At 47.9% G+C, this 12,971-nt stretch overlaps 2 protein-coding genes across 3 annotated transcripts; both read right to left on the bottom strand.

Moving 5' to 3' along the window:
• Positions 1–426: 426 nt before the first annotated feature.
• On the bottom strand, positions 427–1,519 carry LOC117770819 (C2 calcium-dependent domain-containing protein 4C-like). The gene has a single exon (XM_034600568.1). It carries the CDS (start codon positions 1,112–1,114, stop codon positions 539–541), a length of 576 nt encoding a protein of 191 aa, XP_034456459.1. The 5' UTR covers positions 1,115–1,519; the 3' UTR covers positions 427–538.
• Positions 1,520–2,021: 502 nt separating this feature from the next.
• ints3 (integrator complex subunit 3) lies at positions 2,022–12,764 on the bottom strand. 2 transcript variants are annotated; one of them, XM_034600513.1, is made up of 29 exons: positions 12,454–12,764; positions 11,714–11,797; positions 11,541–11,624; positions 11,341–11,454; positions 10,984–11,068; positions 10,846–10,912; positions 10,557–10,698; positions 10,230–10,359; positions 10,031–10,128; positions 9,658–9,849; positions 9,481–9,568; positions 9,054–9,133; positions 8,604–8,695; positions 8,415–8,521; positions 8,175–8,294; positions 7,779–7,908; positions 7,515–7,569; positions 6,805–6,908; positions 6,524–6,688; positions 6,157–6,310; positions 5,572–5,640; positions 4,875–4,950; positions 4,684–4,797; positions 4,480–4,528; positions 4,225–4,392; positions 3,409–3,509; positions 3,253–3,325; positions 2,996–3,149; positions 2,022–2,578 (listed from the first exon to the last, which is right to left on the bottom strand). In XM_034600513.1, exons 1-29 carry the CDS (start codon positions 12,535–12,537, stop codon positions 2,501–2,503), a joined length of 3,057 nt encoding a protein of 1,018 aa, XP_034456404.1. In that variant the 5' UTR covers positions 12,538–12,764; the 3' UTR covers positions 2,022–2,500. The 2 variants fall into 2 exon arrangements, with proteins under 2 accessions (XP_034456404.1, XP_034456405.1); XM_034600514.1 differs by lacking the exon at positions 2,022–2,578 and adding an exon at positions 2,776–2,895 and having other exon boundaries at positions 2,960–3,149; positions 12,454–12,537.
• Between the last annotated feature and the right edge of the window lie 207 nt (positions 12,765–12,971).

The raw sequence follows: 12,971 nt of genomic DNA, 5'->3' as shown, positions 1-12,971 counted from the left end.
GACAAGAGAAACACTAGTGATGCTCCTCGTGCGAGCAGCCGCCTGGCTGTTCACAGGAAGCAGGGCGAGCTGAAGACAAACTGTCCATGTCCAGAACAGAGACATGAGGTCAGTGACACCGGAACACATCTGGAGCGTCTGAAGGGTCCGTCCTCGTCCCTGCAGCTGGACACGTCCCTCTACTGGTTTAGATTCTGTGAGAACTGAGCACAACGTTTCTCTTTCTGCTGATGTCACGTTCTGACCCTGGTGCTGACACTTAGCATAAGAATTCATTGTGTTCCTTGGTTCTCACTTCAGGTAGGTGGCGCTGTTGTGGCTAACGCTCCTTTAGCTTCAGAGCTAAATGAAATAAATGGTAAAAGCTGTGTTGTTCAAGTTAAAAGTTCAGAACTAATCTAAAGTAAAGAACCAGAGAATCTCAAGTTAGTTCTAACATTAAACTTTATTCAACATTTTTCCAGTAAAAGAGAAAATTATACAAACTGGTCACCAGGGGGCAGAGTCTGCGGTAACCATGGAGATCAAACATTCAGCTTCATTGATCCTGTGATCTCTGGCTCCTCCTGGCGGCGGGACTGAGAATCTTCAGCTGCTTCATCACCTGCAGACCGAGTGATTTAACGGTCCGGACACACGCCCGGGACCTGCCGGGACTGGGACCGGGACCGGGACCTTCTACCGGGAGCTGCTCGGGGTCGGTGACCGTCACGGTGACCGGCTTGTTCCGGTGGAACAGGGACTCTCTCCGGTGCGTGCGCGGGCTCTCGGCCAGCACGGCCCGGAAGCCGTAGGGCGTGGTCACGTCCTCCACGTGCGGCAGCGGCATGTCCGCTGACTCTGCCGCTGCAGCGGCGGAGCGACGCGGAATTCTGAGCCTTGGCGGCAGGCGGAGCAGGAACCGGGGGGAGGCCGCGGGGCTGAGCGGGACCTCCGGGGGACTGGCTCCCGCACTGTCCTCATCGTGGTCGGACAGGAGTCTGACCCAGTCCGGCGAGCTCCGGTGAAGGGACAAAATGAGGCGCGGACTGCGGGACGGGATGAGGAAGGCGGGGAGTCGTTCCGGAGTCAGGACCAGGGTCCGCAGAGATGATCCGGATTTAATGACCGACATGATCCTGAGGCTGCAGAGACAAGAGGGTTCAGAAGACCAGCAGGAGGTCTGACCCGGTTCAGTCAGACTAGATCCTGACCTGGACCAGAACTTACTTCCAGAGGATCAGAGCAGAACAGTGAGGTCCACTCACCTGGTCTGAAGTGAACTGAGGGTCTTTGTCAGCAGCTGGATCCAATCCCACTGATCAGACCTGGTCCTCATTTATAAAACACTGGAGGATTCATACTAAAAGTCCACGTGCACACAAAGGATTCATTAAACCGTGCACACGCACGCTGAGGATTCACTTCGCAAATCACAGGTCACCTGGACACGTGCGTACAGGAATCTGCCTCATGCCCCGCCCTCTACACGCCCACATTCAACCTCCTGACCAATGGGGTTCTCTGGCAAATGACCATCAAGTGATGACAAGACGTGGAGGTGATGTCATTAATAAAGAAAATACACTGAGTGCTGACGCGTTGCTGTGAAAACAGAAATAACAAAGTGATTTAAAGTTTCTCATCAGAATGTGAAGGAACAGGTTTTATCTCCGGAACGGCTTCTTAATGATTTAATAATTTAACTGCTGAAAAAGGTTCAAAGTGTCTGAGCACAAGAAAGACTGATGGGTCAAAGGATATTATGGGATGTTGGCAGTGATAAAGTCACATTATCTGAATCAAAAGGGTTCATCTGACTGTCTTTAAATCTGTATTTCACCAAAAGTCAAAAGTAAATTTTGGACAAAAACTGAACAAAAAAAACACAAACCAAACTCCATTTGGATTTTTCAGGTTTTTAACAACATTGGTAAAAAAAAAAAAAAAAGGTGAAATGTTGCTTTACTGACTGATCCCCGCCCCCCCAGACAGAGATGACCACCTGAAACAAACTTCAGTTTTATATGAAGAATTCCACATCATGTTCAGAGCAGACGAAGAGCTTTTACTGCAGCGAGACAAACATGGAGGAGCTGCTAAAAACAGCAGGAAGTCAGGATCCTCCACAATAAGAGTTCAAAATCCCCTCCAGAAAAAAAGCAGGAGTACCCAAAAACAACCACACTCATCTTCATCATCATCATGTTCCCTGTATTAAAATCAGTCATTTTGTTCCCAGAGTTCGAGGCTTCCTCCTCCCAGTGCATCATGGGAGTTAAGCCACACAGTGACCTTTGACCAGGTCAGTCCTCGTCTCTGTGGAAAGAGCATCAGTCTCATCATGTGAAAATCAGTTCACCACATGGGATTTAAAGTCTGCATCGTCTCCGAGTCCCGCCCCTTCCGCGGGCGTCAGTGCATGTCATCAGGAAGGGGGGGCGGGGCTTCTTCCAGTGGTCAGAGCGTCTGGTTGGCTGGCTGTCTCCGTGGCAGCTGGCATGTGATTGGTCAGAGTCCATCAGTCACTGTCAGAGCCGACGGCTGACGAGCCTTTCCTCTTCCTCTTTGGAGCTTTGGGCTTCGAGTCTTCCTCCTCCTGCAACACAGACGGAAATTAACGTCATGTACATTAATATTAAAGGAAACATGCTCATCTTAAGTTGATCATTTAATTAGTGTTATGACTGTTAGATGTTTTCAGCTCCTTTTTTCAGCCTCTGTCTCAAACACTTGGTTGTAGCTCCCGTCTCTTTCAGCTCCCCTCTGCTCTGATTGGTCAGCTGGTCCACTCTGATTGGTCAACAGCTTCCAGTCTGTGTAGGAAGTGTCGGCCTCGCTCTTGCTTTGACAGGGGGCGTGTCGGACTAGCAGCCAGCATGTTTATCTACAGTGGATGATTGTGACTGGACGGCGCTGCGCGTCATGTACATTCCACCAACACCAGGACATGGGTAACGTCGGGTGGAGCTACATTTAACGCTGGTATTGAGCCTGAGACGTGGTCGGTACGTACCGAGGCGCTGCTGGAGGCGCTCTCCTCCTCGTTGGTGGGCGGAGCTGCTCCTTTCCTGGAGCGAGGCGAGGAGGCCGGAGCTTTACGACGAGACTTTGGAGGCTTTGACTGAGAGTCCTCGTACTCCTCCGCCAGAGCGAACAGGTCGCTGAACCTGCAGCAACAGGAAGTGAGGTACGTTATGATGTCATCAGCACGTGTGTGTGTGAGATACAGTTTGTTACTGCGTGTGTGTGTGTGTGTATACGTGTGTGTACCTCATCTTGTGTGCTTCGTCACAGCTGGCCTGAACGTGCTGCAGAGCCTGGAGGATGGGAGTCTGAGTGAAGACTGACAGAGAGACACATGGATCAGTTATCAGTGATCAACAGATCCAGGATCAGTTCTGAGTGATGAGGGGAGAGTGGACTCACAGTTGTTCTTGGTGTTGCTCAGACTCAGTCTCAGGTTGTCCATGTGCTCCAGGATCTGTTCCAGAGTCAGCTGAGCCAGTTTACTGCTGGAACTACGGAGACTGACACACACAGACACATGTTACTACACACGTGTCCCTGCGTGGACAACATGACGCGCCTGACCCACCACTGCCATTAACTACTGAAATTAGCCAATCAGACAGCTGCTCTCACACGGCTGGCACCTACAGGACCAAAACACAACGCAGAGATCTGAGCTCTGTTCTCAAATAGTTTCCCTGTTTACAGGCAACATAAATTCACCACACGTGTCTTTAACGTGACATTTGACTCTGATGAAAACACGCTGTCCACATGGCTCTGGCAGCACGTAACATTAGCCTACAGTTAGCTATTAGCCACCTCAAACTGAAGTCAACAAAACGACATGTCTAAAGTTGAATGGTCCAAACTGCGGTTGTATTTCATGCGAAAGGATTCGCGACGATAAGACGTGCAGCAAATGTTTGAAATCAAGTCTGTGTAAAGGGAGGAACCGTTCTAAAAGAAACGATTGAGCACTGGTATCTGGAAAAATCAGTGTGCAGCCTGACTGGGGTCGCTACAGCTGTTTCCCAATTCACAGAGAGCGAGTGGACATGTTGATGAGGTTTCTAACACGTGACGGACGTGAAACTGGAAGAACACAAATATCTCAGGATGAAGAAGAGGAGCAGTAAAGAGAAGACGAAAAATTCCAAAGCTTCTGACGAGTCTGACCCGGAGAATCTCCGGCAACAAACTCCACAGTTCATGTCTGAAGTCTGTCCTCACCTCTGTCTCTTGCGGGGCTGGTTGTTGTTCTTGATCAGCTGGGCCTTGATGTGTTCTCCCAGCGTGTCGTCGTATTTGGACGCCCAGTGTCTCAGAATGCTGGTGGTGAACTGGTCCTCGGGATGACAGGGACGACTCAGGACCATCTTCACCATCTCCTCACTGGGCCTGACACACAACACACACACACATATTAACAGGGACAACCACACCTGTAATATGAAGAAGGAATAAAAGTTGTTGTGATTTTCGTACTTTTCCCTGCGAAGCTGCAGCAGCAGACACGATAAAGCCTCTGGATGTTCTGCAAACACAAAGAATCACACAAGCTTATTAAATTCAATAAGAAAAGCTTCACACATGATCGTTTTTATGTTTCATGTTTATTTCTCTGTAATAATCTTTGTCCACTATGGTTGGTCATTGCAATCCAGAAGCAATCATGGTGTCGGCTGTCACCTTTGTACTTGACGTGTTGCAGGATGGGGATGATGGTTTCCAGAGGGATACTGTGAGCCAGAAACAGCTGCCAGGTGCTGTACTGTTCAAACGTCTCCCAGTCCAGAGACTGAACTGTTCACAAGAAGAAAACACACAATCAGTTGCAGCTCAACACAAACACAATAAACTGTTGTGCGACTGTTTCTCACTGAGGATGTTGAGCACAGAGTCTTTCCTGAACATCACCAGGTTTCCCATCATCACATGACACATCAGCTCCTGTAACTACACACACACACACACACACACACACACACACAACGTTAATTATGAGAATAATGAACCGTCGGTACGAACAGATTTGTATGCGAGTCCAGACTTGACATACGAGTCAGAAGAAGTTCGTCTGCCGTTATTCAGATGAGGTTTTTCACTAATGGATCTTAATGCTGTACTTCACCTGTAAACTATTATCCGATCCTGTTACAGTCATTGTGACATTTTTTACAACATTTTCATATGGAACTCTTTCTTCTGTATTTCAGTGACACAGCGTTAACAGCTGCTTCAGTCTCTTAATTCCACTGCTGATGCTGATGAAAAGTCCAGACTTTCTTTTCTGTATCTCTGAAATCAGCACTTTAATCTCCAAACTCTCAATGTTCTTTACTCTTTGGTGTCATTTTCAGGAATGAACACTTCTGACAGCAGCAAGTTTAGCCTTATTTGGTATTATTGGGCCGTTAATTAAGCTAATTTGCCATCTTCTTGTTCTTGAATGAGGAACATTGTGAATATGAATATTTCAAATTGACTTTAAACAACTAGAATCACCACCTTGTGTTTGTTGTATGTTTCCACCAACCAGAGAAGGTTCAGATCACGTTAATAACACGTGTCAGTTACCTGCGTGGAGTCGATGACGGCGACGATCATGTTGAGCAGCTCGCCGCTTCTCAACGTCTCATCTGGAAACTGTACAGACACCAAGACAAGTGAGTGTGTGAACCTCAGAGTATATGGAGGGAGTGTGTGTGTGTGTGTGTGTGTGTACATCAGAGTATATGGAGGGAGTGTGTGTGTGTGTGTGTGTGTGTGTGTACATCAGAGTATATGGAGGGAGTGTGTGTGTGTGTGTGTGTGTACATCAGAGTATATGGAGGGAGGGTGTGTGTGTGTGTGTACATCAGAGTATATGGAGTGTGTGTGTGTGTGTACCTCAGAGTATATGGAGGGAGGGTGTGTGTGTGTGTGTGTGTGTGTGTACCTCAGAGTATATGGAGGGAGGGTGTGTGTGTGTGTGTACATCAGAGTATATGGAGTGTGTGTGTACCTCAGAGTATATGGAGGGAGGGTGTGTGTGTGTGTGTGTACATCAGAGTATATGGAGTGTGTGTGTGTGTGTGTGTGTACCTCAGAGTATATGGAGGGAGGGTGTGTGTGTGTGTGTACCTCAGAGTATATGGAGGGAGGGTGTGTGTGTGTGTGTACCTCAGAGTATATGGAGGGAGTGAGGTAGCAGAGCAGTCGGATGTCGTCCTCCTGACACGCCTTCATGTCCATCATCAGACATGTGTGCAGGTCACCGAGAGCCGTCGCCTGAGCGAACGACTCGTACAGCATCATCTTCCCATTTGCCGCTTTACTGAGAACACACACACACACACACACACACACACACACACACACACACACACACACACACACACACACACACACACACACACACACACACACACACACACACACACACACACACACACACACACACACACACACACAGTTTAGTTGTGCTACTGAGAGCAGGACAGATCACTGACCATCAGTGACATCATCAGTGGAGCCTGGGGCTTCTCACCTGGCTTTCAGGTAGTAGAGCAGGTGGTATCCGATCTTGGGTTGTTTCTGGTAAAGTTCAGCCAACATGTCGAGCAGAACGGAGAAGCCGCTGTTGTCTTCCTGCATCGTGACCAGGTTCCTGAAGATCAGACAGACGGGTTTACACACCGACTCCTCCAGGGACCTGAGACAGGTGAACATCAGAGAGAGAGAGAGACAGGTGAGCAGAGATAGAAACTATGATCGTGTGACCAACAGGGGGCAGCACAGTAACACAGTAAAAGACAGTAAGAGTCTTACTCCTCAGTGATCTCCTCTGGAAGAACATCTCCTCTGAAATGATCTTTAAACAGTTCTGCCAGACAAGAGGCCAGAGCCGACATCTGTTCTGTGTCAAAGTCCTCCTGGAACATCAGAGAACATCAGAGAACATCAGAGAACAAAGTACACAAGATATTTTGGATTTGACAGGAAGAAGGGGAGACGCGTCGTCCATATCCGGTGTGGATGAGCTGTAAACAACACTGATCTTTCCACAGCAGAGTTTATACGTCATGTCCTCCTGCTTCTCTACAGGCTCCGCCCCTCGCCTGGATGTTCCCCACATGTTCCTGTTGGTGTGAACGAGTCGGACCAACAACCTGCTGCTGCTTCACAGGACAAACACTAACTCCAACACAACACTAACTACACAACATGTCAGGACAACATTTTACGGAGTTCATGTGGGAGAACAGCTGAGGTGAAAGTGAAACAGTGAATGAACAGAGACGTTGTGTTCTGTCCACTCTCACGTTCTGGATCACATTCAAACTCAAACTTTATGGATTTGAGAAGTTTCCAAATCGAATCAGTTCTGTAACTTTACTCAAGTTACCTAGTTACTAATTACTTAGTGGAACCGATTTCTTTCAGACACGTCACTGACAGGATGAGGTGATGTTAACATGGTTCCTGTTGGAGTCTAAATAACTGAGTAAATCATCTTTATTGAAACAAAGAGAACTCACCTCCAGGATCAGGTCCACGATTTCCTGCATCACCTCACACTGAGTCTCCGTGTCACTGAGGACAGAGTCAGTTTTATTATTAATGTAATGACCAGGAGAAAACATTATCATCATATTAATATAATATTAACTGATTCATTATTCATAAATCCACAGTGACCTCAGATGTGATCTCTTCTTCTTAGATTCTCATCTGATGCCAAGTTGCATCACCGCGACCCACAGGTCGAGCTGAGGACCTGAAGGAAGACTGTGGCCTCTCACCTGGATTTCTGCAGCTGCAGCACTTTCTCCTTCATGGTGTCATCTAATTGGTCCAGCCAGGGTGTGATGTCAGCAGGCTCCTCCATCACGGCCTCTTTGATTGGATGGAACCTGAACTCCCGTTTCTTTCCTGCACAGTGATTGGGCGACAGGCAGGATTATGAATGAACAGGTAACTGAGGTGTTCACCTGTGGCAGGTAAACCAGTCACACATGGAACAACCTGCAGTGCGTCTTTAAACTGGTTTAAACTCATTCTCACTGGCTCCGTCCTCTTTGAACTGGTTTAAACTCCAATGTAAACATGTTCTTCTTACATTAGGAATATATAATAATTCCTCATTCTGGTCTCAACTGGAATAACCATTTTAATCTGGTTTATCCCCATCTCGTCACCTTTGTTGTTGACTTCCTCCTCGTCGTCACTGAAGGCAGCCTCAGTGTTGTCATAGCAACCCTCTTCCTTGTCCAACACGTGGTTGTCCATCTCTAAAGAAACTGCCTCTTCCATTTTTACTGCAGGACACAAAAGTTTTGTTAATACAGCAACACTGTGTGTGTGTGTGTGTGTGTGTGTGTGTGTGTGTGTGTGTGTGTGTGTGTGTGTGTGTGTGTGTGTGTGTGTGTGTGTGTTACCTTCAGTTGGGGGTGAGGGCGAGCTGCAGAACTCAGGGAATCTCTCTCTTAGCATCGATCGAAGTTCTCGGTCCAATTTTGGATTATCAAACAGTGGAGCGAGGTGACTGAGAGACAAAAGATCAATATCAATAATCTATATGTTCTGCACCATTAAAAGAAAGTGAAACACAGTTCTTTGTTTCTTACGCCAGCACTCTCTTCTCCATGATGAAGGTGAGCGAGTTGAAGACACCCTGACGGACCTGAGACTCCAACGGAGGAAAGAAGTGAGGGATGATCTGAGGAAGGAAACAGGGAGAGAAAGAAAGGATAGAGGGATGGTCGTCACGTGTTAGAAACCTCATCAACACGTCCACTCGCTCTCTGGGAAGCTTCCACACATTGTCCTGCTGTTTCCTCACATGGACTCACGAGGACATGTTACACACATTTTACCAGGAGGCTGCAGGAGAAGATCCAGAACATGTCCAGAGACACTGACATTTGTTCTCACAGACAGAACCTTCAGAACATGTGAGGAACATGTGAGGAACATGTGAGGAACATGTGAGGAACACGTCAGGAACATGACAGAAATTCAGTTCATGTCTGAAAACAGCATGTGTGTGTCAGTGTGTGTGTGTGTGTGTGTGTTACCCTGCACATGAAGTCCAGCAGTGTGGCGGTGATGGCAGGATGAGGCTTCATGGAGTGATGCATCACCAGGATGGCTGGTTCTGACCCAGAGCAACACAACAACAACATCAATACAACAGTCTGCATGCTAACTGAACAAACATTTAGATTTATAATTGAATCCAATCCATTTTATTCAGCCTCTTATAATAATACTTGTATAACACTTATCAAAACATGGCTCCAAAGTACTTCACAAATCAAAGCAATCAGATGAAATACAAAGATAAGACACAATAAAATGAGACATAGAATCTATAAGAATAAAAGGATAGAAAAACAAGAGAAGAAACTGAGGTAAAAAAAAGAAAATGAACAGAAACAACTGCAACTGACCAATAACAAGCTTAGTACCAGTTTCCCTTTCATTGATGTGTGTGTGTGTCACCTATGTTCATGATGCTGTCTTTCTCTGGATTGAAGAAGAGCCAATCATAGAAGAGCGCCAGCTTGGCGTTGGAGGCAGCTACGTTTGACTGAAGACAAAAACATTTTTTAATCAACACTTGTTGATATTTATTGATAACAACCTTCAGATGGACAGACGGAGGCCCCGCCCCCTTACCGTGCAGGTGGTGAGCAGCCAGCCGATGATAGCCCAGCGAGGTAGGATGTCAGAGCTCAGCACCTCATTGGACGGATGGACCACTCCACAGATGTAGCGAATCAGATCGCAGCGCAGTGATTGGCTCTCGGCTGTGGACAGGTACTGTCTCTGGAACCAGTCCTGATACCGCTTCTGCTGCCCGAAACGCACCTGAACACACGGGTGAAGACATCCAGCATTCAGTGTCCAATCAAACAGCTCGTCACGTGATTAAAACGGCTGATTAATCCTGCTGTGTGGTTCAGGGGGAAAGAAAAACTCTGGAGACAATTATCTGGATTTTACCTGGAGTCCATGTCTGAAAATGGCTTATGTGTGTGTGTCTCTTTACCCTGGAGGTCATGAACAGCAGCTTGGTCTCCATGTCCGGTGTGAGTCGACACGCCAGAAACTTTCTAGAGGTCCGAGCGGTCAGCAGCTGGAGGACTCCTGAAACACACACACACACACACACACACAGCAGCTCCAGGATCTGAGGTTTGTGAAAGCTAGTTTACTGAGGACTTAGGATTGTGGGTAGTGTAGTTTACCGGTGAACTGAGCACTGAGGACTTGTGGGTTGTGCAGCAGGTCTCTCCAAAGCAGATCTATCTCTGGGATCCGAGCAACATTCTGCAGCAAACGAACCAGATCTCTGCCGATGATCAGACACTCCATGAACTACAAACACAGACAGGGTTGTCAGGGTAACCTTACTTTGTTACTTACTTCTTCCTTATGTCGTTCTTACTTCCTTCTACTTCTTGCTTCCTTACTTTCATCCCACCTTCTTCACATTTTCTTTCCTTCGTTACTTCCATCCCTACAGTACTTCTTTTCTTTTTCCTCACTCACGTTTTACTTCTGTCCTTCCTTACCTTCTCCCTCAGCATGCTGATGCAGAAGTCCACCTCTTTCTGGCGGAGTGTCAGCAGGTTGGAGGCCCCATGGTCGACGATCAGGCGGAGGTAGGTGTAGACTGACATGGCTATCAGCATCCCACTCTTCAGTACCCACTCCCTACACAGAGAAAACAGATTCAGCTGCTTCACTGTAAAAGTCCTCCAGTCGCTTCACAGCAGCTTTTACATTGAAATAAATCAGGGTTTATACTTCCTGGTGGTCAGATAAGACAGATGGGTGATAAACAAACTGAGTGAAACGTACTTCTGCTCCAGCAGGATCTCCAGGACGTTCTCGGCCAACCACAGGTTCTTAGTGGAGATATCTCCACCTGAAAATCAAACAATAAAAACTCAGCTGATGTTTCACATAAGAGGAGTGAACTGTGTGACAGTTTCTGACCTGCGATCTGTTTCAGCAGCGTCATGACGACGCCGTCTGCTCCAATCACGCTGCTCTTCACCAGCTCTCGGACCAGCCACACCAGCTGTACACACAACTTCATCAGTTTCTCCGTTTACAGACGATTCATTGAGGTCAGAGGTCACAGTGGCCACATCCAGACTAATATATTATCATTTAATAAATAAAATAACCTTCTTCCGTTTACAAAAGTCTCAGTTTCTGTTTAGACTGAAACACAACCGCAGAGTTTTCAAAGTAAAACAAGACCAGTTTACACAAGTATCTGATTTAGAGGCTGGAAAACGCCACCAGGCGTAACCATAGCAACAGTGATGAGTTGTGCAGGTTGTTCACCTGAGTTCTCGGGACGTCCTGTAGTTTGAGGAACTTCTCCATCAGGATCTGGTTGATCTTCACAAGGATCACGTTCATCCCATCTCTGTTGACCAGCGTCAGGTCTCTGTAACACTGCCCACACACACACACACACACAGTGATGTCAGAATGATGTCATGGTGATGTCACACATTAATAATGATGCGGTGGCGTCTCACCCTCTGAGCCTGGGTCGGTTCCGTGAGGACCAGAGTAAACAGACCCAGACACACCTCCTCGTGCTGCTGCTGACCTTTACACACCTGAGGAACAGGTAAACAGGAAGTTCAGGCACTTTGGCACTGTGATGCTGGTGGTTGCCATGGTGATTGGACAGTTGGTTTTTTCTTACATTAGCAGTGAGCGCGTCGTTGGCTTCTCTCTCAGACAGCCCATTGGTCAATGACTGGACGATCCCAGCACACCGCTCGGATTTCTGTGCACACACACACACACAATAACACAAACATAGACACACACACACACACACACACAGCGACAGAAACACAGACAGACACAAACAGACACATACACACAAACATAGACACATACAGCGACAGACACACACACACACACACACACACCGACAAAAACATAGACACACACACCAACAGACACACACACAAACAGAGTTAAGAAGCTGATCTGACAGTACAAGCCACATGAACACGTCACTCAGGTGTGCGTGCGTGCGTGTGCGTGCATCTCAGTCCTTTTGACAGAAACCAAACAGCCCCATGGCGCATGCGCACCTGTCACTTTCTATCCATATGTTTACGTAGGGTTAGCATGCTATGCTAACAATCGGTAAGGAGTGCCGTTAAACCGCGTCCCCCGGGGCTCGCTCACACCGGACGCACCTCAGCGGCCTCACACCGCGGGTTCACACCGGCTACAGCGTGTTCACACACGTTTCCGGGCGGCTGTGCCATGCTAACGCTGCTAGCCCCCTGCTAGCCGTGCTAACTAGCCTAGCCTGGGTGATCCAGAGGTTCCATGTCTTTGTTTTAAACTAAACTCAAACTGCTCGTGTCCACCGGAGTTATCCCGGGTTATATCTGCTCTAGGAGCCGTTGGCCCGGGTTAGCCTACCTCTTCCAGCTCATCCTTGGTGTCCAGCAGGGTGGACACCAGTAGCCGGCCCTGCGGCTTCGCCTTCGCCGGTGCAGGCTCCATCTGCTCCCGCCGCGCCTCGCCGGGCCCCGCGGAGCTGAGAAGGGCTGAGTCCCGGTGGAGCGGGTTGTGTGCGTGTCGGTGTACCGGGGAGTGAGCTGCGGTGGTCAGGGCGTCACGCTCGGCTCGGTGACCGTGTGTTGTAAACTTGTGTCGGGGCAGCGGTGACTCTCAGTCCCGCTCTGAGGCTCCGACCACCGCAGACACATAACGGACATCCGCACCGGGACCACACGCGGTCCGCCAATCACATCACCGCCAGCTCTGACTGATGGGACGGTGGACCAATCACAGGATCAGAGATCTGGAGCCAATCCCAGGGCTGCTGTGCCTTTATCAGTAACACGTAAACATCAATAACACAGAATAATCACCAAAATAAATACACAAATATTACATGTGATTATGATTTAAATAAACTTTATTGATCATCTGCA

This window comes from Hippoglossus hippoglossus, chromosome 11, assembly GCF_009819705.1.
Source record: "Hippoglossus hippoglossus isolate fHipHip1 chromosome 11, fHipHip1.pri, whole genome shotgun sequence".
In the NCBI taxonomy this organism is placed as follows: Eukaryota; Metazoa; Chordata; class Actinopteri; order Pleuronectiformes; family Pleuronectidae; genus Hippoglossus; species Hippoglossus hippoglossus.
Note: the sequence above shows the minus strand (reverse complement) of the source record. Positions and strands in the feature narration are given on the sequence as shown.